Source organism: Salvelinus alpinus, chromosome 15 (genome assembly GCF_045679555.1).
Source record: "Salvelinus alpinus chromosome 15, SLU_Salpinus.1, whole genome shotgun sequence".
Classification (NCBI taxonomy): Eukaryota; Metazoa; Chordata; class Actinopteri; order Salmoniformes; family Salmonidae; genus Salvelinus; species Salvelinus alpinus.
The window spans coordinates 50,166,399-50,194,390 of NC_092100.1; the positions used below are offsets into that span (position 1 = coordinate 50,166,399).

Below are 27,992 nucleotides of genomic sequence, written 5' to 3' on the forward strand. Positions count from 1 at the left end.
GCCAATACCATCCCTACGGTGAGGCATGGTGGTGGCAGCATCATGCTGTTGGGATGTTTTTCAGCGGCAGGGACTGGGAGACTAGTCAGGATCGAGGAATTGATAAATGGAGCAAAGTACAGAGAGATTATTGATGAAAACCTGCTCCAGAGCGCTCAGGACCTCAGACTGGGGCGAAGGTTTACCTTCCAACAGGACAACGACCCTAAGCACACAGCCAAGACAACGCAGGAGTGGCTTCGTGACAAGTCTGAATGTCCTTGAGTGGCCCAGACAGAATCTCTGGTGAGACCTGAAAATAGCTGTGCAGCGACACTCCCCATCCAACCTGAATGTGCTTGAGAGGATCTGCAGAGAAAAATGGGATAAACTCCCCAAGTACAGGTGTGCCAAGCTTGTAGCGTCACTCCCAATAAGACTCGAGGCTGTAATCGCTGCCAAAGGTGCTTCAACAAGTACTGAGTAAAGGGTCTGATTACTTATGTAAATGTGATATTTCAGTTTTTATTTTGCAAACATTTCTACAAACCAGTTTTTGCTTTGTCATTAAGTAGTATTGTGTGTAGATTGATGAGGGGGGAAAAACGATGTAATCCATTTTAGAATAAGGCTGTAACGGAACAAAATGTGGAAAAAGTCAAGGGGTCTGAATACTTGCCGAATGCACTGCAGATCTCAATGCAGATTTCATAATAAGTTAATACAATATCCAAATACTAAATCACCCTACAAATTGATATGGTCAGTGTACTGTATAGGCAACCTTTCCAGTTTCCCTTCAGTGTTCTGCAGGGTGTTAAATACAGATGTAACCTTTTTGCAACAATTCAGTCCTTTGTGAGTCACCAGTCTAGCTTCCAACAAGTCTCATAGCATAGTGTCAGTCACCTTCAAGTCCTACTGTGCTTACTGTTTTCACAGGCTGAGAGGGGAATGCCTTGCTCACAATAATGGGAGGACTCCTTTCTCTTTTTATTGTGGGAAAAACGTTTCTCTTAACTCTTGTCTGTGGCCTTGATAATGTCAGTCAACAAAAGCCATGATCAAGGGTGATTGAGAATATTGTCTGTGAAAATAGAATGTGCTATTTGTACGATCAGATTGATACAGTAGTAGTCTAGCGTTGTACGGCGCAAAGCTTAGTCATTGAGAACTGCTTTTGGATGTTATTCAGGAAATTCCTCTTTCCGGTGACAACTTGGTGTGCCTGTGACGTAGTTAGAGAGCCAGGGGGGGGAAAGCAGGTGCAATAACATTACGTACATAACATGCAATAAATCCACTACGCTATTTTGTTTAGCATCATTCATCGAATGATATTGTATTAAACCATACATGTACCATACGTGTTTTATTATAATGGAAGTACAGTAAATAATCAAGGTTCTTGAGTTTGCTCCACATTTATGTTTTGAAAAGGATCCAAGTTCATTGGAGCAAATATTCTGAAACTGTTGCCTCATCCTGCTTGCCCAAACACAGACAATACTGTAGCTTACACTGTGACTTTCTACCACCTGGTCACACATGGGAACATCTCTGCAATATAACATGGAAGGAAAGTATTTATATCTGAAACTAACATAGTTGTTGAAGTGTTAATTGGTGAATAGATTAGATAATAGGCAGCGATGGCTCCAGTTTTACACTAGTATGGGAGGCTGACACTGATGTCCGGTTGGCTGACCTGCTAGCGAGAATTTGTTGGTGGCGTTTGGGTGATTTAAAGGCCCTGTTTCTGTCAACACAACACGTAGGCTACGGTGTCTGACCATTGACTGCCATTAACAAGTAGTAGACAGGAAGAGTGCCAACATTGTATGAATGGCAATACATGTAATTGTGTTTTTAAGTTATCCATGACCTCCTGTTTGATTTAGGTATTGCAATGCCAAAATGAATCTGACTGTTTTTATTAGTTAGGACTGCCATAGCATTGTCCAAAAATAACATTCCATATCTTCTTGAATGTTGAGACATATTCTTATCAATAGGATTGCTGTTGATTTTATGCTACTGTTTAGAAATATTTGTGTATTTTTCACATTATATCTAGATCAACACTTAGTCAACAACATGGGATTTCATTTTCTGACATTGAGGCCTTTATAACGTTGTTATTCACATTTACAGTGGCTGCGGCTGTTTTGAATCGGATGTATTTGACATATTTAGACACTGCACAAATGATTGGTTGACTAATGTGTGGATGACTTCCAGATAGAGACTCTCATCTGTTTTCCACTCTTGATGCTCCATTCGTCTGAGCGCTACATTACTTCTGCCTGTAAATGTTCAACACACCCAAGGGATTCTCTTTATCTGTGGAGGTACAATGAAGAATGTGTCAAAACCATGGGCTTTGCTTATTTTTGGAAGCAAACTTTACCCCTTAAGTGTTAAAACACAGCATATAGCTACAGCCTTTTCACTACTCCAGCAATGGTTCCGGATATGGAATAATATAATTCATAGCATCAGATCCTCCAAACAAGTGGGCCCCTGCTATAAAAAAGAATGTGCTAATATGCTAGCTTGTTAATGCTATAGCACATAATGTGACCAGACTGTTTGTCTTACTGTCTAAGTAGTAGTAGTAGTAACCAGGCTATTTATTGTGGTGCTCATGAGCCATTACCAAGGTAGTGGTGAAATATGCAACGGATGCTACAGCTCTACCTAGATCCCTGAATTACAGGGAAGGTCAGGGCTGCATTATTGTCAGATGCCTTCCATCATTTCATTTGTTCCACGTGCCCACGCTGTCTGGGTCTATGGGTCAGTCGGTGACCATCCATGACTAATTTAGGACAGGGACAATTATTTTAAAAAACAAGATGAAACAGTGGGAAATGTTTGACATCATTCAATGAGTCTTCAGAATCAAAAGCATGCATTGGCTTGCTCTGCGAACACATCTGGTGAGACTGTTGTGTTGCCATGGGAATCCTATGGGTACAAAGGTAGCCCAGCGGGATCTTTCTGCAACTTATATCAGGTGTGAAGGTGCTGACTGCTGAGGAGGTGCTTGTAATGGTGCGACCACTACCTGTTCTCTGCGTAACACTTGGCATGAAAGCCCTCAACCCGTGACCAGCTGCAAACGGAACCGTGAGACACGTGCTTCCCTGGGATAGCCTTTGAAAATGCACACGCTTCTGTTGTCGAACACGCATAGATCATTCAGACATGTGAGAGTAAAGTGTGTGGCGAACAGCTTCACAGTTGTGATGAATTGGGATGAGGCCCTTAATAGATGGCACCACAGAGACCCAGAGTTCCAGTACACAGTACTGTACTATATCTCATACAATAATGCCATGCCTTTCCTCCAAGATGTGCGGACCGGCCCAGTCGATTTCTTCAGGGTCATGTACTGACGTTCTAAATGAACAAATGTCGACTTCCCCTCAGCTGTTGGACCCAAACCCCAGTCTGAGTCAAAGGAAGTGGAAATGTTCAATGTCTAATGTTGTGCTTAGAATAACGTTTTTCCTTCTCAGTCACGCGTGAATCCTGCTGAAACACAGCAAGTCTCTGCCGTCATTCAGATAACTACACAGCATGCTGTTGTTTTAATTTCAGATGGCTTCCACAGATAAGGTCTTGAATATTTTGGCTTTTTTACTGCTAGTATGATTGGCTTATTGGTCAATTCCAACCGACACAGTGTCAATGAGTCAGGCATACAAGATTTGTTTTGGTGGCTCTGAAGTAACTTGGAAACGTGTTATTTTATCTTGCTTTATTGTAATGTAATCAAGTTGCATGCGTCTTCAAAGCTGGTGGGAAAGGTCTGGTCAAAAGAGAATTGATGAGAAAACACGTGTATGAGAATACTCCTAACAGAAGAAATCCAGATATACTGTATATGTACTTCATAAGCTATCAATTATATTTCTATGTGTGATATGAAACCTTTCTCCCCCACCATGAAGGTGAGAAACCGCAAGCATCCTCTAATGTGTAAGGTTATCCACATTCTACTGCACACAACAAAATACTTTGGGGGCTGCTTTACATGCTTTACAAAGCGTGTGCAGACTAGAGTTAGTACTAGAGAGCACCGGATCCGAGAAGGTGATGGAATGCAGACCATCAACCAAAGTCGATGCTGGCTTGCCGTGAGTTACAGTGATGCCCATCATAGTGCATTGCCACTTGGACACATCTGGGGGGGGGGGAGGTCAGACTTAACTAGAGCAAGACGAATGTGGTGTCTGTAGTGTCAGAGATAAGTGACTGTATTTTCACGTTGAAAGGTTCTCCTGGTTACACTTTTGCCTTGCACCGCAAATCCTAAAGGCAGGCTATACTAATCAACATACAGTTAACAAATGACCATTTTGCGTTTTGAGTCATACAGGTGCGTTCCATGTATACATTCTCATATAGTCACTCCCTGTGGTATCAAGATCATCTCATGTCAATACATACGGTTAAGTATGGTATGATTTTGGTTGGACTCAGACTTTGCCATTATAGCTATGATGCAAATCTTTCAAAACATACATCTATAGATCTATAGACCATCTATAGATCCTTTCAAGTTTAAACAATATAAATCATGAAGTGTAATTTCAACTAACCCATAATGTACTATTTTGATGACTTATGAGGAGTATCTCTGCGGTGTTATGCATTAAGTCTGGCTCCTCCAGCTTTTTTTATAGTCTATGAAACCAAAAGGAAACCTATGAATAGTACTGCTACGCTAATTACTGATTGTATTTACTGTATTGCTTGAATTATTAATAAGTAAGCACCTGCTAGTCATGATTGTCATTATTGTATGGGTAGATGTCGTTAGCAATGCCTTCTCTTTAATCCCGGTAGGATTTCCATGCACCCCAATGCTGTCACATACCACCGGTGACATTGCTTGCATTGAACCAACATGAGGTAATGAGAACTACATGGTTTAGGATCTCATGCTAAGTTCAAAGGTCATTTTGTTTGGTGGGTGTCATCTAAACATGCCTGCTGCGGTCCATAATAGTATCAAGAGAAACCCGTAAGAGGGCAACATCTTTAACGTGCAGGTCAGCTTGGCCATCAATCTTGTTGAACTGGTATGTAAACAACTTTAATTGCACACCACCTGGGAAGTTTGTTTTATAGAATGATTAGATAGTAAATCAAAAACGAGCATTGTGCAAATTGAGCTTCAGTCTCGGACCATCATTATCAATATTAGCGGTTCAGGACATTGATTTGGTCAACAATAAAGTAACTTACTAAAATGGATATGCCAATCTAATAAAAGGATTAGAATTTTCTTAAAAGGAAGAGTGCATTGAACTTGCTTGAGACGTGCAACTATGCATGAACCAAAGTGCACCAGAGTGCATAAAAGTGCACCTTCAAACATATTCCAGAACTTTCCAACACCCAAGCTGCATTGTTTCTCCCCCATAGTGAATATCAAATATTATGTTCTTTGCCCAGAAGCACCTGAAAGTTGCTTATGTCCTCACATAACGCCAAGGACTGCCTGCTCTCTGTCAGCAAGTTCTTTTTGGGGGCATGCATGCCTGCAGCCTTGACAGAAACCCTAACCAGTCCACGAGGGAAGATCTTTAGGTCGGACCTGTTTGGTTCCTCTTTGGGATGTATTCTCTGTGTCATGACATAGCCATTCCTCTTCCACATTTAGAAAGATTCCCTCATGGTTACCTAATGTGCAATTGCCCGCCCAGCGCCCATAAAAGTAGGACAGGGTTGCTCGTGTCCCAAGGATCATCCTAAACACCTGTAGCTACAGCAGGATATCTCGACTCCGGGGCATCAGAAAGGGAGCGATTTGACGTATGGCTATAATGACTTATGTCTATTATATGGCGTAACATGTGTCAATAGAGCTGATGTGTGGCTCATCAGTTGGATAGATGAAGACCAATGGGGATTCTTCTGTCCATACATCTGGAAGATGGAGGGGGTCTAGAGTTGATATTAGTTAGGGAGTTGACACTGCACATACATTACTGGACAGACAGGGTGGGTGTGGGGAATCTTCTTAAAATGTTTCTGCAGGTTTGGAATGCATTTGATAGACTGACCTTTGAAGATTATTTTTCAACCACTTTTATGTATTATTGGTATTATTTTATCATGACTTACAGAAAATGTGACACATAAGGCAATGATGTTGAATCAATGAGGTGTGTAGGCTTACATTTGAGTGAACTTGCATTACAAAATAAAATAAAATCTATATAGCATGAATCATTTTATTAGGCTTTATGGTTTATGTTTCCATCTGAGCCGTATTTGAATCTTAAACACTGCAACGATGTCTCTGAGTTAAGTCATGAATTAGGGGAGACCGGGGTTGGTTGTCTCAACGGTTGGTTGTCACAGTACTAATTACTTCCAATCTAAATGGCGCTGTGTACTAATTTTAAGGTTAATATGTGTGAATTCTTTGAAAGAGCTCATCCACCTGGTCAATTCATGTCAGCATGATAAAACATTGAGGTGAGGGGAATGTATGTGTTTTTCATAGGTGAAAGTAAACCACTGCCGGTATACAATAAATCCCAAGTTATTTTGTGCTTGTGCTATAAAGAGCCCCCTTTGTTGCCTCTCTCTCACAAACATATTTTTTTCTGTCACACACCAACACATGCATACACACAAATTTACTCAGAATGTAATTCTCAAGGCATAAAATGCTGAATTTTGTTAGGAATATTGTTCGATCAAAGAAAGGATGGACTTTTTTTAAAGATTGTTTGCTATATTGCTTTATGTCCTGTTACAAAAGGAATAGGTTACCAGCAAACATTGTGACAACCAATCCCATACTGTGTGACATCCAACCCTGTGATGAGGCTGGTTGTCACACAGTTGTCACACAGTGTGTTTGATGGCTTATAACTCCATGTTGGAATAATATATGAGGATATAAGGGTCCCCATTTCAACCCAAGACCTTGCTCTTTCTCATAATATTAAAAAAAAACTATTGTAAGCGGGTGCTGAGAAATACATTTGGGTTAAAAGTGTTGCAACCAACCCTGGTCACACCGTACTAGATGTCCCACTGTGAAAATATGTTGCACACAGAGCCGCCAACTGCACATTTCAAACTTTCCAAAACATAGCCCTTTGGATGATCAACCAAGTGCATTGGTATTTTCCCGTCACATTTCACTCATTACCATCCGGCCCACTGAAAGTTACTCTGACGTCATTGTCGGAGTGAGAAGAAAAAAAAGCGATTCAAAGTGAGTGGATAGTTGGTATCCCAGGGAAACTTGATAATTCCCTATAGTCATAAATGTGTCTACTGTTAATTTCTCATTTGAGTCTTGGCAGAAAAAATCAAGAGATGACGACATCCATCTATTTAGACTCATAAGGACTGAAATACAAGTATTGCATAATATTGATAATCTATACAATAAATATATATATATATAATATAAGCAATAAATACACAATTTGACAAGTCATATAGGCCTACAATAAATATAAAATATATACTTAATTCAATATACAATAAATGTGACACAATTTGACAAGCCTATAAAGCCAATTTAATATAAAAATGTATACTAGGTATCCACCCAAAAGTTGCAATAGACCTATATGTCAGTAACGAAACATTAACACTGAAAGTCTGATCCATCTAGGCTATTATAAATATTTGCTATTGAAAATGGGTTATCCCCAGTAGCGCAGAGTTTCAAATGCAGCGCAATTAATTATCCCCGTGCAAATGTGCTGAAAGCTCGAAGTTGCGGAGGTGTTTTCATGCGCATGCCTATCCCCATCAAGGCAAGGGGTGACATCAGCACTAATAATGAAGGCGGCTCATCAATGGGCAGAGGGCTATAAAAGGAACTTTGGGAGACTTACCCTAATCATAACAGATAGGCTGATCTACAAACCGGGTTTACACCTCTGCACCCTACATCACAACTTTCCAGAGAGAAGCCTATTGCACAAGAGGCAAGTTGAACTTCATCAACTTTGTCATTATTTTGTCTGCATGACATCCTATGTTCAAAGTTGAATTCTTTAGCCTATTTAACTTTATTTGTCGTAAAAGTGGTTGCTTATCAATCACATGTAGTCGTATTTAACTTTATTTGAAGTGAAACATTTTAGCTTATCAAACACAAATGTATTACAGATATGGGCTTATGTTCTAAACTATTTTCTTACTTTGACAGGTTATCAAAATGTTTCCCATCAGAGGTTTGGACGTAAAAGTGGTACTCATATCACTCTGCATTTTATACTATTCAACGCAATCTGAAGGACGACCAGTGATGTAGGCTTGAACCCTATATGACCTGGAAATAACTTTATGGAATAACTTTATATGATATACTATATGATATTGTATTGTAATATGATTGGATATGACATGATACTATATTATAGCCTACTTGCAAATGATAATAATGTCCTGTTTAAAATAAGACATATAACTTAGTATTATTGTTTCTTACAGAAAGAGATCCATTAGTGAAGTACAACTAATGCACAACCTTGGGGAACACAAGCACGTGCAGGAGAGGCAAGACTGGCTCCAAATGAAGCTGAGGGACATCCATACAGCCTCGCTTCAAAATGCAGAGAGGGGGGAGAAAGTTAGAACCAGAAGGCTTCTTCCCGAGGATCTCCTGGATTTGGAGGAATTAACGCCAAACGAAGTTGAATACATTTTAAACATTTTGGAGAAGCTACTCAACGCTCAGTGAATTTAGATTTTTGCAGTCTGGACTGTAGGCTACCACGTTTGACACTTCATTCTATTTCATGACTTTTATAGTTTTTCTGTTTTATTTAAACAACTCTTATTTATGTATAGGGCATGCGATTTTAAAATGGTATTGGAGAAATAAAGTTGTGAGGAGGCTAAGCTTCCACAGTTTTAGCTTAAAGCACTTGTATTTATTATTCAGTAGTTCAAGCTATTTATTTATCCTAATCAAATAAAAAGGAAGGGCAAATACTGTTTAGGACCAAAACATTGTTTTTATTATCTGAAAAAAGTAAGCGTTGTACAATTGTTTATTAACTTGATGATGGTTGTATTTTCGTGTTCTATACGTGCTATGGTATTTCTATATGTGGTGTAAAACTGTGGTAGTATGTATAAATAACTAGTAAATAGTGTAACTTGTGCATGGATACTTATATGCAGTAGGCCTAATTGGGATAGGGATCATTACAGTTGATGAGCTATAGCATAAATGTTAAATATTTATGCAATTTAACTGTAAAATGTAGCCACTTATATGTTTTATATCAACCAACTCCAAAGTGCCGCAATGTAATTGTTTGTTGTAAATAAAATAGCATTATCACAATAGCTATATACTGTATGTTTCGTAATAAACAATTAAGTTAATCTTCCATTTTTATTTGCATCTGCTGGCTTTTTAAACTGCTGAATAGTCATCCTACTAATGTATTAATTTATATTTCTACTTAATGTATCAAACCTGATGTTTCCGAAATTGGAAGGTTACTGTACGTATTAATATGAATTTACACCTCAGACGGGAGGTGATTGGTTGCTGATGTTAGCTCAATAACTGTTAGCGCCTCAGTGGTTGTTCACAGGGGTCAATGTACACGGTAGCTGCATAATAACTCATCATAATTAGTAGCCTATATGAACATAAACATTGATATATAACCGTTATATACACATATAACAATTAATACAAATATTTAATTTCCTAACTGTTTGGGGGCTTGATGGGGTTTTTAGACTGCAGATTGCGCAGGGTGTAGTAATTCCGACCCTCGTGAACAAGCCGAGGTTATATAGTCTCGCGATCTATCACCTTAGTTGCGCAACAGTCAAAACAAGGGATTACAGTTAGGCCTGTTTTAGTGACTGTCCGGGGAACATGGCTGTCATTATTACTGTAATCAGTCGGTCACCAATCTAGCAAAAATATTTATAAGGAATTTGTTTACTTTCGCTTTCGGATAAAACTCAGACAACAATGAATCCGAAGAGGTAAGGAGCGCCATGCTATAGTTAGCGGGCTACTTCAGGCAGTGAGGTAACGATATTTAGCTAACGTGGGCGTAATTGTATCCAACTAACGTTAACGCTAGCTACAAGTTTACTGGTTAAAACGGTTTGATATCGAGCTAGCAGTTTGGTTGTCTAAACTGTCTTCATTGCTTGCTAGCATGAGTCATAACCTAGCGGTCAAACACGGAAATTGTTCCAATTGTTTTTTCATTCATTTGGGGATTTTAGAACTACTTCAAACAAGGTATGTTTGTTTTCATGTAACGTTAGCTATAGTAGGCTTTCCTTGGCGTGACGTCTTGATAACCGTATAACTCTCTCAGACAAGGTGACTTATCAATATATTCGACTTTATTTACTCTAATTCTAATTAGCATCAAAGTACACATACAAGACTATAGCCCTTGATCAGGACTCTTAGTTCCATACACATGAGTCATTGGTTGAAGGCGTCTTGTAGGGGGGGTGGTTTGTTAAGCGCCACGACGCCCGGTCTGAACATTAACACGCAGCGCTTTCGGTGCTGTTTTGGAAGCATAAAGACCTTGGTGAGAAATATCTTTTTTTTAAAGTTTAAATTGATACGTACATTTTTTATAGGGTTAGTGTTCCCAAACGGCCATATTTCCATGTTACATCGCTTGTTTACGGAAAACAGTCAGAAGGACCGAGTGTACTAACGTTACCTGTGTTAATTAACTAACTTACACCTATGTATAAACAGAAGACAGACGCCACAAACTTGTTGTCACTGAAAAATACTGCCGGATGTAACTGTTAAAACATCGTACAGTAAGTGTGTATTTTGCATTTGTGAAATTGTTTTCTTGTGATATGAAAGAGTGATCAATGTAAACATCGTACAGTAAGTGTGTATTTTGCATTTGTGAAATTGTTTTCTTGTGATATGAAAGAGTGATCAATGTTTCGAGAACCGTGCCGCGAGTCAATCTATTCACGTTTAGATGGAGTATTTGGCTGTTCTGGCTTCCAGAACCAATTCGCCATTTAAACAGAACATGTAACTTGGACGAAGGAGTAACAATATTTTCCTTTAGTCGAATATTGGGCTAACAAGACAACAAATCCCTGCAAGCTCCTGCACTTAATAGCTGACACGTCTAAGAGGTTCAGTCTAGCTAGCTAACTAGCCAGCCATGTCACAGCAATGTTTTCAGTTACCCATTTGGTAAATAACTTGAGTAGAGGTAGCTAAGTTATTCCATGTCAAGCTAACTAACTTAGCTAGCTAGCTAACAAACAATGGGCCCATCTAGCTAGCTTGGTGGTGGTACTACTACTGTAGCAAGCTTGTTATTTTTAGTCAAGTCTAACTTGGCTAGATAGAGAGTAAGTTTATTATGTTTGCCAATAGAAGGCTTTGGGTGTTATCTAGCGTTCCATTATAAATTATATGTTTACATTTCTTCAACTAATGTGAAGAGAACAACAAACGTGTATGTTTTGTATTAACAGGACATCATGAGTGCTGATGGTGGCAGATTCCCTATTGACACCTCTAACTGTTTACCTGTGATGGCTGAATGTCCACATTTAGATGACAACTCAAGCGACACTGACAACTGGGAAAGTAGTCTTCACAGACACTCAAGGTAATAAACTAGCACTCATTAGGGAAGAGTCCTGTATTGCTACTTAAAAAAAGAATTGTAGAACAAGGACATCACTTTAGAAAGAATTCTGAATGTGCTGGATTGTTCTTGATTGTTCAGCATTCAAGACAACTGTCCAGTACTATTTTATATATAGTGTCTTCAGAAAGTATTCACACCCCTTGACTTTTTCCACATTTTTTTGTTTCAGCCTGAATTTAAAATTGATTACACTTTTACAAATTAATGAAAAACTGAAATGTCTTGAGTCAATAAGTATTCAACCTTTTGTTATGACAAGCCTAAATAAGTTCAGGATTAAATATTTGAGTACTGAGTCACATAAGTTGCAAGGACTCACTCTGCAATAATAGTGTTTCAATTAAAAACATTAGAAGAAGAAAAAAAAAGTAGACATTGAATATCCCTTTGAACATGGTGAAGTTATTAATTCCACCTTGAATGGTGTATCAATACACCCAGTCACTACAAAGATACAGGCTTCCTTCCTAACTGTTTCTTGAGAGGAAGGAAACCACTCAGGGATTTCACTGAGGCCAATAGTGACTTTAAAACAGAGTTTAACGGCTGTGATGGGAGGAAACTGAGAATGGCTCAGTTACTCCACAATACTAACTTAATTGACAGAGTGAAAAGGAAGCCTGTACAGACTACAAATATTCCAAAACATGCATCCTGTTTGCAACAATGCACTGAAGTAATACTGCAAAGAAGCAATTCACTTTTTGTCCTGAATACATAGTGTTTGGGGCAAATACAACACATTACTGAGTACCACTCTCTATATTTTCGAGTATAGTGGTGACTGCATCAGGTTATGAGTGCTTGTAATCGTTAAGGGCTGGGGAGTTTTTCAGGCTAAAAAATAAACCGAATGGAGCTAAGCACAGGCGACTCTTGCTCGACACCCAAAACACATTGAAACGGCTGTGCATACGTACACACCACCTCATTATTGCAGTCCTACTAAGACTATTATTGCGTTCTAGAGAGGACTGGCATGAGCATGAAGCATCGTATTTGCTTATCAACTTGTTTGAATGTAGATGTGGAGGAACTAGAATATTTCTGCCGTGCGCCGCTTTGACAGATCCCATGGTGCGCACTCTACGCTGATAAGTCTATTCTTTGCTGTGTTATATAGCCCTATTGGATAAAGCCAGTATTACTTGAGACGTTGGTTAAGTAATTATCCAAGCATGTGCATTATTCCAGATGACGGTTCACACAGTTTCCAAACTACCCCCTGGTAATTTTACATTTTTATGCTGGAAACCTGGAGGTTTTTATTCGAGATGTGACGGTATTTGGCTGCCAAATGTATAGGTGTTCCCATAATATTTTAAAATTGAGGAAGTGTCATTATTTTAGTTATCCATGGTAGATGTCCTTCCTAGCAAAAATGACCCCCACCCCTTCTGATTTGAGCTGCTGAACAGTATTTGCGCTTGATGCTTTTATGGCCCAGAAAGTGAAATTGCCATTTACAAATTGTTTAGCGGGGATGCCCTGCTTTAAGATCTATTGCCTAGGACATCAACAGCCAGCTGTGGTTTCATTTTAAATAAGCTATAGGTACAATAGGCCTACTTTTTATTGCACATTTAGGCCTAATTAAACTGACTCATTTGGCAATATTCAACTTCAATTCACTGGCACTATGTAAAATAGCTTAGCCATACTCAGTGATAGCCTAATATATACTTTTAGTGAACTTACTAGGCATTGCAAGACAAGACATTGCGATATAGACGAACAAGATATAGCCTATGTGCACGGTTCCGACTGTCTGCCGGCACCTCCTCTTGCTGGCTTGCCTGCTCTTTCTTTTCTCAAAGAAAGGTGTGTTCAGTCTTTGGCCTGTTGCGTGTAGAATAGCTCAGCCTACTCATTGATAGCCTCTACTTTTAGTGAATTCACGAGCCATTCCAAGTCTCAAAATTGCGAGATAAAGCACTGCCTACAGTTCCTATGCCTGGCTGTACCCCCTTCCTACCTCCCTTCCTCACTAGCTTGCTCTTTCTTCTAAAATGTGTCATTCTATTACCAAGTCGGTAACAGAATGAATGCAACTGAATTGGCTAAAATGGGAATTAAAAGTAAATCACAAAGCACAGCTCAAGTTGTCCTATCATAGCTGACACCCCATTCTTTCTGCAGACATCTTTGAATCTTAATTTGGAGTAGATATTTAAGAGTTTTTGGAAAACGTGGTCACAAACTGAGGGAGATTTTACCATCATTCTGTTACCAAAATGTACATCTACACTGTTCTTTGAGAAAATGGGTAGTTGACGTGCCACAGCTTTTTTTTCACTCCAATGTGTCAAAAACACTCTTATTTTAATTTGTGACAACATTTATTGTATGGTTAAGAAGATACTGCTTTGTTTGGATCATCTGCAGACACATGCAATGAATAAACATTTTATACATCATTTTTGAGCTAACACTAGCTAAGCTAGCGCCATCGTCTTGGAACGCCTTACAAAATACTTTTAAACTGGAAGAACTTGTCCCGATTGGTATTTTTAAATCACTGATGAATGATCTTGAGATGGTTTCCCTGACCTGTCAATGTTTTAGGGTTAAAGTTACATTTTGGAGTTAGGTTTAAGGGTTAGCTAAAAAAAAAGGTTACGGTTAGGGGAAGGGTTAGCAAAAATGCATAGTAGCTAAAAAGTAGTAAATATTCGAACTCGCAGCTAGAAGTTTGCGTTATACGCCCACCCACCCGACCAACCACCCTACTTTCATTTTTTGCCTTTAGTAACCACCTGTCTTACGTAACATACCAAATGTAACATATCATACTAATTTGGGTATCCTGGATTTACTTTTACTATGTTGTGTCTAGTCTAGTAGACCAGGATCACCACAGACAACGTGTCAAATGAGCGCTTTTTAGGGTGTGGCTATTCCGGTCCATCAGATAGCCTATGTATTTTTGACACACTCAGATGCATATTGTGGACTGTTAATCATGTCATACACTTCCTTAAAGTGGTCGTTCAGGCTTTTGGCAATGAAGCCCTTTGTCTACCTCCCCCAGAGTCAGATTAACTTGTGGATACTATTTTTGTCTCTGCGTCCAGTATGAAGGAAGTTAGTGGTTTTCCATAGAAGATGACAAGGAGAGATGACATTTTGGAAGCCGTTCATTTTCAATGGAGGGAAGTGAAGTGGTCGGGGGACCATTGGGTGACGTGAAGAAGCTGAACTTATACCACAAGTCTATTGACCAATCGAAACTCACTATATATTTTCTATCCCCTACTGGATTGGCCGTTACCTCTCACTACCTAGCACCCACATGGGGGTGAAGCTAGCATGGCTATCCAAATTATCATGTTCAAAGGAAACCCACAGTTGGAGGTAGTTTTGCGAGCCAATACTAATTAACGTTAGCCACCTAACTAGAATTCGTAACATGTTTTTTGCAAATTCTTAACATATCATACAAATTGTAATTTGTAACATATGAAATGGGTGATTGATATCCAGAAATTAATACATACCATATGAAATGTAACGCATACTATACTGAACAAAAATATTAAAACAACAATTTCAATTATTTTACTGAGTTTACAGTTCATACAAGGAAATCAGTCAATTTAAATAAATGAATTTGGCCCTAATCTATGGATTTCACATGACTGGGCAGGGGCGCAGGCATGGGTGGGCCTGGGAGGGCATAGGCCCACCCACTGGGGAGCCAGGCCCAGCCAATCAGAATATGTTTTTCCCCACAAAAAGTCTTTATTACAGACAGAAATACTCAGTTTCATCAGCTGTCCGGGGGGCTGGTCTCTGACAATCCCACAAGTGAAGAAGCCAGATGTCGCGGTCCTGGGCTGGCGTGGTTACACGTGGTCTGCAGTTGTGAGGCCGGTTGGATGTACTGACAAATTCTCTAAAAGATGTTGGAGGCAGCTTATGGTAGAGAAATTAACATTAAATTCTCTGGTAACAGCTCTGGTGGACATTGCTGCAGTCAGCATGCCAATTGCACACTCCCTCAACTTGAGACATCTGTGGCATTGTTATGTGACGACAACTACACATTTTTAGTGGCCTTTCTTCACCAGCACAAGGTGCACCTGTGTAATAATCATGCTGTTTAATGAGTCTTAATATGCCACACCTGTCGGGTGGATGGATTATATTGGCAAAGGAGAAATGGTCACTAACAGGGATGTAAACAAATTTGTAGAATACATTTGTGAGAAATAAGCTTTTAGTGCATATGGAACATTTCTGCGATTTTTTTTAAAAATATATTTTTTAAATTTATTTATTTATTTATTGCCACTCATGAAACATGGGACCAACACTTGTTGTGTTTTTTTATATTTTTTGTTCAGAATAAATTGAGTTTCCTACATTTACACACAGAATCATACACAATTCTCTGAGACCAGGTTGCTGTAGTTGTAATCCTACCTCTGGATGGACTTCTCAGTCCTGTGATTCTCAACCAAAGCCCTTATCTGGGGAGTCAATCATTTATATGAATCTCTAGCTCAAATTAAATTTTTATTAATATCAACAAACAGAACACATTTTTAGCACATATTGGCATTGTAATCTACAGCCAAGTAAAATCCAGAGGTCAATTGGTGCGCTGTCATGTTCATCATTCGCAAATCAGCAATTTTATTTAATCAGCCAAGCAATTCTGCTGAAGACAATCGTGTCGAGTCGGAAAAGGCTATATAAGGACACGCCTGACGCCCAAACCGATATTTCATTTTAGTATTAATCACAATGAGGTTACTAAGGTAAGGGACAGTTTTAGGTTTTTGCTAGTGGGTTTAAGCGTCAACTGTGTCCTTATAGTCTTCCCCTGTCGCGTCAGGCAATATCAGGACAGTAGACTGGGAGGTCGCACTACGTCAGAAGGGCTGCTCTGTGAGTCTGATTCAGTGTCGTGGAAAAAAAGCGCACAGCCATTCATTTCTACGGGTCTCCCTGTCTGAACTGAATGACTGGTCCTCGCTCTTTTTTTCCCCTTTTTTTTTCTTCCAATTGGGGCGATCGAGGCTTTCGAAAGATAATTTTACAGCTAGCAAGTTGAACAGTCTACGAAATAATGCTGAAGTTCGAAAGTAATGCCCAAGGATGCTAAACCGGCTGGCAAGGCTGCATTGTTCGGAGGAGCCCAAGTCCTTTGTGCTTTCATTCCTCAGCTCATCCCGTGCTGCTTTGTCTTTAATTTGCCGTGCGATACAAACGGGTAGGTCTGCGAAGCATCCTATGCATTGTATTTATTATAGCATATGTTGATTACCTATGTTTTTGGAAATATTTATTTCATTGGTCGGCTTTTTGTGGTTTTCCCACGCATTCTTATGAATGGCAAGAGGAAAAGAACCAAGACTACGCGTCTTTTTAAAATGAAGTGTGTCCTTTCATGGGGTTTGCCGATCAGAACGCCTTTTGTGGAGGGTTAAACCCCGACACTAGCGTGCATTCTCTCTGTTTTAATATCGTAGGGAAAGTGTCAGCAGTGCTCTAAATTATTGATGGGACCCTTTTCTTTAAGTAACGGGACTTAATGCTGCAGACGCTTATTTATAACACCAGTTCATCTGTGCTTTGCCTCCATTATCAGTCATAGTAATCGTCTTAAAATGACTAAACTTAACATTAAACATTGCAATTTGTATTTGATCATTTCGTGGAAATCAATGCCTTTTCCAAGAGGTTATGTGAGGTAATAGCGGCAGCCATTGAGTTGATATGTGGATGGATATAGCTTTGCATTTCTGCCTGCATGAAAGATGAGATGAGCTCTATCGCTTTCGCTGACCCTTTGTTTGTTAATCCAGACTTGCCTTATTCATGCACTGGGGGAAGATTTGTTATATACATAAAATAAATCTGGTTACCAAACTTTTCCCGTTTTGGCATTCTACTTTATATTCAGAATTGCAGTTATGCTAAAGGAACCAAAATATTGTAGAATAGAAAGAGGGATTGATACTGCTATGTTTCCACACCTGAATTTCTGCTGAGTGCAATGGGGGCATCACTCCATAACTAGTGCTGATTCTCCATTCAAGCTCTTAATCACATTCCCCAACCTGATGAGACTCATCACTCTATTGAAGAGTTTCTCTTTTTGAGATTTCATATGAGCCTGTAGAGCAATTGTATGCTCCATGTCAAGAACTGTCTTTCGAATAAGAGCCTTTTTCAATACATTTTATGAAGTCCACAAAAGTCATGTGAGGACACAAGGGATGTACATTTAGTTCTCTCATTGTTGTTTTTATTTACATGGCTGAAGGTCTCATAGCAGTACAGAATTCAATGCAGGTGTAGTAACGAGGACAAGCTGCACAAAGATCAGGGGACCCACATACTGTAGGGCAGGCCTGGCGGTCCCTGACCTGCATACAATGTGATTACAACTTCCCGTTTCTGGACCAGTCATTAGCATCCATTCAGTTGCTGTTGAAATTTAGACAATTATTTGTTTCAATAAGTGTTAACACTATGAACAAGATATTACAATCAGCCCAATCTTTCCACATCCTTTAAAAAAAATTTTTTAAAGACATGTCTGCTGAAATGAAGTTGTCCACATGTAGTGGAATGACTTCGATTTTTCCTACTCAGTCAGTGAGCCATCTCTCGCACTCTCTGGGACTTCATCAGTGGAGGTGGCGCCTCAGTCAGACATTGTTAACGGTTGACTGGGTTGAATATTTCTAGAAGGTGGATGGATGTCGTCCATTTGAGGGGCTATAAAGGCAGCTTCTCTAGAGCTCTCCCGTCTTTGAGAGTTCCTCTTTTGTGCTGCTGCTCTCCAGTCCATTCACTTTAGCCTCATCATATTTGATAATCACTTCCCTCGGGAGGGACGCACTCTTTATTAGGGAGACCTGCTGCATGGCACGCTGGTCAGACTAGACAGACCAGACAGTGTGAGAGAGCTTTCAGAGGTAAGGTGGCTGCCGCAGATAACATAACAGCTCTTGTGGATGCTTTCGGCTTCTCTGCCTGTCTCAATGGGATGGCCAGTTTCTCCAGTTTCCCTACAGATAGGCTCTTTTGCGATGGATAATAGGGTTATTATCCTGTGGAACTATTTTTAAAAAATGATTTCAAGAAGGTGTGTTTGGTACTTCATGCTCCATCAGTGTAATATTTCATATTTTACCAATGCCACTCCAAGAGGTGTAATAGTCCTATTTATGTGTTCTTTCACTCCCTAATGGGTTTCTCAAAGTATAGGACTGCAGGCAGCAAGCAGTAGTGTTGTATTGGCTGTCTTTCTACAGCAGTCAGCGCTGCTATTTTTTTTTTCTCTCAGAGGGTTCATATGAGTTTACTGCAGGCTTTTACCCACTTCTCTGCAGAGAAGCATACAAAATACTCCCTTTCCCCCTCCGTGCTCGTGTGTGTGTGTGTCTGACTGTGTGTGGTGTGCTCCTCTCAGTGCCCAGCCCCGCGTTCCAGTCCCTCAACTAGAGGCCGACCTGGTCAACATGAACCTGCATGGCGCCAGCGGAGGCCTCGAACGCTGCAGGGACAGTGATCGCCGGAGGTCTAGCGACCGCTCCCGAGACTCCTCCCACGAGAGGGGAGAGGGTCAGCTGACCCCTTGCATCAGGAACGTCACCTCGCCCACCCGACAGCACAACAGCGGTGAGTACTCCATTACTGCTTTGAGACCACACAGGGTGCTTTCTCATGCCTCCGGTACAGCTGTGAGATTGAGTCCCTTTCTAACTACATAAAAGCAGTGACTGAATCAGAGCTCTCAGAAATGTGGTTTCATTGTGTTGAAATCGCCTTAAAGCCTCACCCAGAGGCGGAGCCAGGTAGTCATACTACTCCTACTCAGTCTGTACCCACTCAGGGAATTAAGCCTATAACTGAATGATGTTTAAATTGCTACAGTAAGAGTTGAATAGTAGAGTCTTGAAAGGAAAGCATTTTGACTCTTGCAAAAGCTTTCAATTACTTGACCAGCGTTAACAATGTCCCTTTTCATCCAGTGTGATGAGACAGCTGTGTTGGCACCTTAATTATGGTACTCTGCCTGTCTGTCTCCCAGATCGTGAGCGGTGCGAGGGTGGTTCTTCCTCCAGGTCGTCGAGTCCTCGGCCCCCCAGGGCCTTAATCTCCGTGGGGCCCAGCTGCATCGCAGCGAGCAGGAGCAGCCTTTTCAGTACTGAGACCCACTGTAAGAGTCTGGGCCATGGACACGTGCACGGTCCCTGTGACCACCTCTACGTCTATGAGAACGCAAAGGAGGGGACGCGCACATTACGGACCGCCGAGAGGGTCACTCTGATAGTGGACAACACCCGCTTCCTGGTGGACCCGGCCATCTTCACCGCCCAGCCCAACACCATGCTGGGAAGGTATAAAGCATACTATTGTATCACCAGAAATTAAAGTGACATCCAAAAGGGATATTAAAACAAATTAATTTCAATCCGAATGTTTTTCTTCTCTCATAGAATGTTTGGATCCGGGAGAGAATACAATTTCACTAGGCCCAATGACAAAGGAGAGTTTGAGGTGGCAGATGGAATCAGCTCAACGGTTTTTAGAGCCATCCTGGTAAGACACTCTGGCTTTATAATAAGATCTCATTCACGGTTGATAATGTCACTGTTTTTCACCTAATGTACCCAGAGACAGGTTGGTATTGACGAAGTGAAGGATTACGCTGCTGCGTCATTAATCTTCATGACTGGAATGGGAAAGGCATTCTCTCTCAGATTCTATATCCATCCCCTATTTATTTTATTAGGAAGAAGAATAGGCACTCAGGTCAGAACACTATCTTTCTAAAACAGACCTTGATTATGGCACCAAATTAAAGGGATACTTTGGGATTTTGACGATGATGCCCTTTATCTACTTCCCCATAGTCAGTTGAACTCGTGGATACCATATTTATGTCTCTGTGTCCAGTATGAAGGACGTTGAGGTACACTACATGACCAAAAGTAGGACACCTGCTTGTTGAACATTTCATTTCAAAATCATGGGTATTAATATGGGGTTGGTCCCTCCCTTTGCTGCTATAACAGCCTCCACTCTTCTGGGAAGGCTTTCCATTAGATATTGGAACATTGCTGCGGGGATTTGCTTCCATTCAGCCACAAAAGCATTAGTGATGTTGGGCGATTAGGCCTGGCTTGCAGTCGGTATTCCAATTCATCCCAAAGGTGTTCGATGGGGTTGAGGTCAGGGCTCTGTGCAGGCTAGTCAAGTTCTTCCACACTGAGCACGGGGCATTGTCATGCTGAAACAGGAAAGGGCCTTCCTCAAACCGTTGCCACAAAGTTGGAAGCACAGAATCGTCTAGAATGTCATTGTATGCTATAGCGTTAAAATTTCCCTTAGCTGGAACTAAGGAGCCTAGCCCGAACCATACAAAATGGTCCCAGACTATTATTCCTCCTCCACCAAACTTTACAGTTGGCACTATGCATTGGGGCAAGTAGTGTTCTCCTGTCATCTGCCAAACCCAGATTTGTCCGTTGGACTGTCAGATGGTGATGCGTGATTCATTTCTCCAGAGAACGTGTTTCCATTGCTTTAGAGTCCAATGGCGGCGAGCTTTACACCACTCCAGCCGACGCTTGGCATTGCGCGTGATGATCTTAGACTTGTGTGCGGCTGCTCGGCCATGGAAACCCATTTCTTGAAGATGCCGACAAACAGTTATTGTGCTGACGTTGCTTCCAGAGGTAGTTTGGAACTCTGTAGTGAGTGTTGCAACCGAGGACAGACGATTCTTACGCGCTAGGCGCTTCAGCACTGGGCAGCCCCGTTCTGTTTGCCTGTGTGGCCTACCACTTCGCGCTGAGCTGTTGTTGCTCCTAGACGTTTCCACTTCACAATAACAGCACTTATAAACTCAGCAAAAAAATAAACGTCCTCTCACTGTCATCCTCGTTTATTTTCAGCAAACTTAACATGTGTAAATATTTGTATGAACATAACAAGATTCAACAACTGAGACACAAACTGAACAAGTTCCACAGACATGTGACTAACAGAAATTGAATAATGTGAGGGTCAAAAGTAAGTCAATGCAGCTGGTGGCCACACCAGATTCTAGGTACTGCAGTGCTCCTCCTCATGGACTGCACCAGATTTGCCAGTTCTTGCTGTGAGATGTTACCCCACTCTTCCACCAAGGCACCTGCAAGTTCCCGGACATTTCTGGGGTGAATGGCCCTAGCCCTCACCCTCCGATCCAACAGGTCCCAGACGTGCTCAATGGGATTGAGATCCGGTCTCTTCGCTGGCCATGGCAGAACACTGACATTCCTGTCTTGCAGGAAATAACGAGCAGATCGAGCAGTATGGCTGGTGGTATTGTCATGCTGGAGGGTCATGTCAGGATGAGCCTGCAGGAAGGGTACCACATGAGGGAGGAGGATGTCTTTCCTTTAATGCACAGTGTTGAGATTGCCTGCAATGACAACAAGCTCATTCCAATGATGCTGTGACACACCGCCCCAGACCATGACGGACCCTCCACCTCCAAATTGATCCCGCTCCATCCAGAGTACAGGCCTCGGTGTAACGCTCATTCCTTCGACGATAAACGCGAATCCGAACATCACCCCTGGTGAGACAAAACCGCGACTCGTCAGTAAAGAGCACTTTTTGCCAGTCCTGTTTGAAGGGGGGTGTGTGTATATATAGTGTAGTTTCGTGAGCCAATGCTAACTAGCGTTAGCGCAATGACTGGAAGTCATGCTAGCAGATTCCAATAGACTTTCAGTCATTGCGCTAATGCTAGTTAGCAATTCCGCTGGTGGTATAGTTATCAACTTCCTTCAAACTGCACGCAGAGACATACACATTTTATCCATGAGTTCATCTGACTCTGGGGAAGTAGATGAAGGGCCTCATTGCCAAAATCCCAAAGAATCCCTTTAATGTATTTATTAAATTCCATTGTGGAGTTATGGCCACAGATTTTGTAGTGGCCATGTGTATAGGGGTCAATACATTGTTTTTTTGAGCATATTATTGCTGCATCATTTCCTTATTATTCAAACACTTGTATTGTGTTTGTATGCAATTACTGTCAAGTGATACGTTGACAAGTAAGCTCGTTTACAAACATCTCCGGGGTTATCTATCCGACATTGTGTATTTTTGGGGAAGTGTGGAAATGCGGGGCAGATAATCTGTGCAGTGTTACGTAAGGCAGATTTTCAGGGATCAGAGCTACTAATACTGCACAACATGCTAGTGCTTTCATTTTTGTGTACGTTCGCCCCGGCATTCCACTTAAGTCTCCAGAGACACAGGGCAGGAGAACAACCAGGTAATTGCATCTGTTTTGTGTGTATCATACGGTTTCTGGGCTTTATTACAGTATCAGGGGCAGCTCTCTGTGTGCTTCAGAGGTAGTACTGTGTTCTAGCATGCCAGAGTAGCAATTTCACATCTGTATGCTTCTTTGTATGTGGGAGAGAAATGCTAATGTAGATAGTCAGGACTCGGGTATGCTGCAAGCACTTCTGTGTTTGATTTCAATGCTTACCTTGGGTTTTCAGTATTGAACGTCTCGTAGTACCGATCCGTTCTGTAATTGGGAAAAGCTCTTCTATCAAATGCGACCCGACCATAATAGCAGGGAGAGAGAAAGAAAACCATGGATGGCAGCATTATCATTTAGGGCACAGAGCAAGCTAACAGCCGTTTCCGAAGCGGTCTTGTGAAGAGCTGCGCGTCGCTGCTGCTGCCTTGATACCGTTTATTTTCATCGTTATACTTGAACTCTGTCAATATTCCACTGGCTGTAAATAGCTCTGTGGGGGTGGGGGGGAGAGAGGGTGTGACGTCGCTGCCATTTGCTGTTGTCGGAAGGCTCTGTTCTGTGTGTGCGCAGACCAGCCTCAGTAATGGCTGCCTGTTTTGTTTTTCCTGTGTGACTTTTAAATGGCAGGATTACTACAAATCTGGGATAATCTGCTGTCCTGATGGGATCCCCGTTCCTGAGCTGAGAGAAGCATGTGACTACCTCTGCATCTCCTTTGACTACAGCACCATCAAGTGTAGAGACCTCAGTGAGTCTGTATATATTGTATGATTCCCCCTCATTGCTGTAAGTTGATAATGGGTTATTACATTTTAGGCAGAATATTCCTGTGTAATATTTCATGCCATATTCTGTATTAGCTGCAAATTTTAGCCTGTGTTCAGTGTTGTGAGGTTGTTGATATGATGCACAGCTCTGAAACCAAGTCAATATTAGCCTACAGATTTGATGCAAGTCAGATGATCGCAGGTTTCCACAATGTGGGTCACTGACTGCTGTAGCCATTGATTGACGTTGTTTGAAATGTGGATGAGTGCCTAGTTTTGTTGACTTGCTGCGAGTGAGCCTGTCTGTGTGTGTGTGAACATGTACAGTGCATTCGGAAAGTATTCAGAGCCCTTCCCTTTAAAAAAATTGTTTTGTTACGTTACAGCCGTATTACAAAATGGATTAATAGAATTTATCAATCTACACACAATACCGCATAATGACAAAGGTAAAACGGTTATTAGATTTTTTGCAAATGTATTACAAATTTAAAAAACTTTATTTACATAATTATTCAGACCCTTTGCTACAAGACTCGAAATTGAGCTCAGGCGCGTCCTGTTTCATTGATCATCCTTGAGATGTTTCTACAACTTGATTGTAGTCCACCTGTGGTAAATTCAATTGATTGGACATGATTTGGAATGGCACACACGTGTCTATATAAGGTCCCACAGTTGACCATGCATGTCAGAGCAAAAACCAAGCCATGAGGTCGAAGGAATTGTCCGTAGAGCTCCGAGACAGGATTGTGTCGAAGGCACAGATCTGGGAAAGGGTACCAAAACATTTATGCAGCATTGAAGGTACCCAAGGACACAGTGCCCTCCATCATTTTTAAATGGAAGAAGTTTGGAACCACCAAGACTCTCCCTACCGCTGGCCGCCCGGCCAAACTGAGCAATCCGGGGAGAAGGGCCTTGGTCAGGGAGGTGACCAAGAAACCCGATGGTCACTCTGACAGAGCTCCTGTGTGGAGATGGGAGAACCTTCCAGAAGGACAACCATCTCTGCAGTACTCCACCGATCAGGCCTTTATGGTAGAGTGGCCAGAAGGAAGCCACTCATCAGTAAAAGGCACATGACAGCCCGCTTAGAGTTTGCCAAGGCACCTAAACAAGATTCTCTGGTCTGATGAAAGCAAGATTGAACTCTTTGGCCTGAATGCCAAGTGTCACATTTGTAGGAAACCTGGCACCATCCCTACGGTGAAGCATGGTGGTGGCAGCATCATGCTGTGAGGATGCTTTTCAGCAGCAGGGACTGAGAGACTAGTCAAGTTCGAGGGAAAGATGAACAGAGCAAAGTAGGGTGAGATCCTTGATGAAAACCTGCTCCAGAGCACTCAGGACCTCAGACTGGCGGCGAAGGTTCACCGTCCAACAGGACAACGATCCTAAGCACACAGCCAAGCAACGCAGGAGTGGCTTCGGGACAAGTCTCTGAATGTCCATGAGTGGCCCAGCCAGAGCCTGGACTTGATCGAACCTGATCGAACATCTCTGGAGAGAACTGCAAGTAGCTGTGCAGCGACGCTCCCCATCCATCCTGCCAGAGCTTGAGGATCTGCAGAGAAGAATGGGAGAAACTCCCCAAATACAGGTGTGCCAAGCTTGTGGAGTCATACTCAAGAAGACTCAAGGCAGTAATCGCTGCCAAAGGTGCTGCAACAAAGTACTGAGTAAAGGGTCTGAATACTTAATCTTTTTGCAAATGTATTAAAAAATAAACTGTTTGATTTTTTCAGTATGGGGTCTTGTGTGTGTGTAGATGGATGAGGGACATATTTGAAATAAAGCTTTTACGTAACAAAATGTGGGAAAGGTAAAGGGGTCTGAATACTTCCCGAACGTACTGTTTACATTTCAGCGCGAGAACTGGAGTACGATCATCACATCACACATGTCCCGTGATGCACTTTTCATGACCTTGTCCCACTGACACCACCCACTCCTATCTTCTAGGTGCACTCATGCACGAGCTGTCCAACGATGGGGCGAGGCGTCAGTTTGAGTTCTACTTGGAGGAGATGGTGGTGCCGCTGATGGTCGCCAGCGCCCAGAACGGAGAGAGGGAGTGTCACGTGGTGGTCCTGACTGACGACGACGTGGTGGACTGGGACGAGGAGTACCCTCCGCAGATGGGAGAGGAGTATTCACAGAGTGAGTTAGGTCATTCGCCTGACTGGCTCTGTTGATATAGTATATGTAGAATACTCTACAAGCAAGCCATTTCAACAATCATCCATGAGTCATCAAAAAGGAGGACCAAGGCACTCTTCATATAATTAATTCAAATGCCTTTATTAGTATGGCATGTTCAATAGAAAGTTTTTTTTTTTTTTAATCCGATGCGTTTCGGCTGCATGGCCTTCGTCAGGGAGTACAAAAAAGAATACAATGTCCTCTTTTGAACAGCTTTTCCAATTAGCCCTAATTAGAAGAGGGAGTGGTTACAAAATTGATTGGACACACCTAGTAAGCAATACTATACACATTAAAAAGTGAAATACTGAAGCTATGTTATCATAAAAATACAACTCCAAGCTAGAAGTATCAGAACACTTAGAAAGGTAGTTCTAACCTTAAATATGACTGGGAGAAGTGTCAAGAATAAGAAAGCAATATATTCCATAGTACACTAGAACACAGCAAAACATGAACAACAACAGTCTAAACCATAGCTGAGGGCAATTGAGCAAAATGTTCACTAGATGACAGCAAATGGATCTGTCACAACCCTACAGGAAGGGTGAGGTAAATGTCTTCATTTAAACCAGGGTATTTAGTGGCCTGTAGTTTGTAAATCCACAAACTTTCCCTTTGGTTTAATTGTTTTAGACAGTCCCCTTTTATAATAGAGGCTGGAATATGATCATCCATGAGTGGTTTATATCCTTGTGTAAAGAATTGTCCTTGGCTGTTTTTTACTGGTATGATGTGTGTCCCTAATGTTAAAGGCCCAGTGTGTCAGTTCTGGACAACAAGTTACTTACTGTAATGGTTTTTCCTTAAAATGGTCAAAAAGAAACAAGTTTCATCAGCTGTTTATATGATACAAAACCCTGGAAATACAGAATGAGTGCACTAGGCCTTTAAACCCAACACCTAATAGTTATGTATTGCTGAATGCCTGTGTGGTTTAACTTCTAATATGTATGACTTAATTTTTCTTTACAGTTATATACAGCACAAAACTGTACAGATTCTTCAAGTACATAGAGAATCGAGACGTTGCCAAATCAGTATTAAAAGACAGAGGACTTAAGAAAATCAGACTTGGAATTGAAGGTATGCTGGATCATCACTGAATTTCCTTCTTCCACATGTCTTTACAATTTGATAACACTAAGCAAGTTCTTAAACCTGCATAGTAATCCTGTAATTACCAGAATCACTATTGTGCAATCCTTATAGGTCTTATTGCTACGTGTCAATGTTACTAGAAGAGTAATAACTGTGTTATTATACAGGTATAAGAGCAACTCAATGTTACCTCAATTGGGTAAAAGAAAATAGACTACAGGTGATGTATTTAGACAGTGTTTGAACAGAAAACATACATCTCTTTTTACCCTCCCAGGTTATCCCACCTACAAGGAGAAGGTGAAGAAGCGTCCCGGCGGCCGGCCAGAGGTCATCTACAACTATGTGCAGCGGCCCTTCATCCGCATGTCCTGGGAGAAGGAGGAGGGCAAGAGCCGCCATGTTGACTTCCAGTGTGTGAAGAGCAAGTCCATCACAAACCTAGCAGCCGCCGCTGCAGACATTCCCCAGGACCAGCTGGTCAACATGCACCCTGGTCCTCAGGTGGACGAACTGGACATCCAGCCTCAGCCAAGCTACCACTACGAGCCAGACCCAGACGCCCCCTCACCGGCTGTCTGAGACTGGGCCCTCTGAGTACTGTTTGACAGCAGAAACCAAATTGCCTTTGCACCTCTTCTGCAGCCTTAAGGCAAAAAAAAAAAAACTGGTATATATTGTCAACAGCTTGGGAAGGAGTAGCAAAGCACACAATTGCCTCCTTGTACTGTTCTTAACTGACCAAAGGAGATCTTTTATCAAGAATATTTGAATCACAAACTTGTCTGTGGGTGTGGTGCTGCTGTGTACAGTACTGTAGTTCCTAAAGGGTTTGGTTTTATCCACTTCTGCTTGCTCTCCCTGTTGTGGTGCGGGTGAGACGGGTGAGACTACCACCTGGGGAGCCTCACTGTGATGCTTTGACCTCAATAAAGATTTTTATTTAATATTCACTTTCAT

The 27,992-nt window shown here is 41.4% G+C and overlaps 1 protein-coding gene across 10 annotated transcripts; it reads left to right on the forward strand.

Annotated features, from left to right (window-relative positions):
• The first annotated feature begins 9,786 nt into the window (after positions 1 to 9,786).
• LOC139540261 (BTB/POZ domain-containing protein 10-like) lies at positions 9,787 to 27,981 on the forward strand. Of its 10 annotated transcripts, none has more exons than XM_071343949.1 (10): positions 9,816 to 9,987; positions 10,733 to 10,800; positions 11,485 to 11,621; positions 19,093 to 19,301; positions 19,714 to 20,023; positions 20,123 to 20,225; positions 23,587 to 23,707; positions 25,692 to 25,889; positions 26,907 to 27,017; positions 27,310 to 27,981. In XM_071343949.1, the coding sequence occupies exons 3-10, from the start codon at positions 11,491 to 11,493 to the stop codon at positions 27,612 to 27,614; spliced, it is 1,488 nt and encodes a 495-aa protein (XP_071200050.1). In that variant the 5' UTR covers positions 9,816 to 9,987; positions 10,733 to 10,800; positions 11,485 to 11,490; the 3' UTR covers positions 27,615 to 27,981. The 10 variants fall into 10 exon arrangements, with proteins under 10 accessions (XP_071200049.1, XP_071200050.1, XP_071200054.1 ...); XM_071343954.1 differs by having other exon boundaries at positions 9,848 to 9,987; positions 11,567 to 11,621; XM_071343950.1 differs by lacking the exon at positions 9,816 to 9,987 and adding an exon at positions 10,432 to 10,556.
• Positions 27,982 to 27,992: the final 11 nt, after the last annotated feature.

Bases quoted from the DNA above. Each gene is read 5' to 3' on its own strand.
- LOC139540261 (XM_071343947.1), top strand. From the start codon at position 10,440: ATGAGTCATTGGTTGAAGGCGTCTTGTAGGGGGGGTGGTTTGTTAAGC. The intron at 19,302-19,713 runs GTGAGTACTCCA...TCTGTCTCCCAG, and splicing joins CACCCGACAGCACAACAGCG to ATCGTGAGCGGTGCGAGGGT. The intron at 25,890-26,906 runs GTGAGTTAGGTC...TTTTCTTTACAG, and splicing joins GGGAGAGGAGTATTCACAGA to TTATATACAGCACAAAACTG.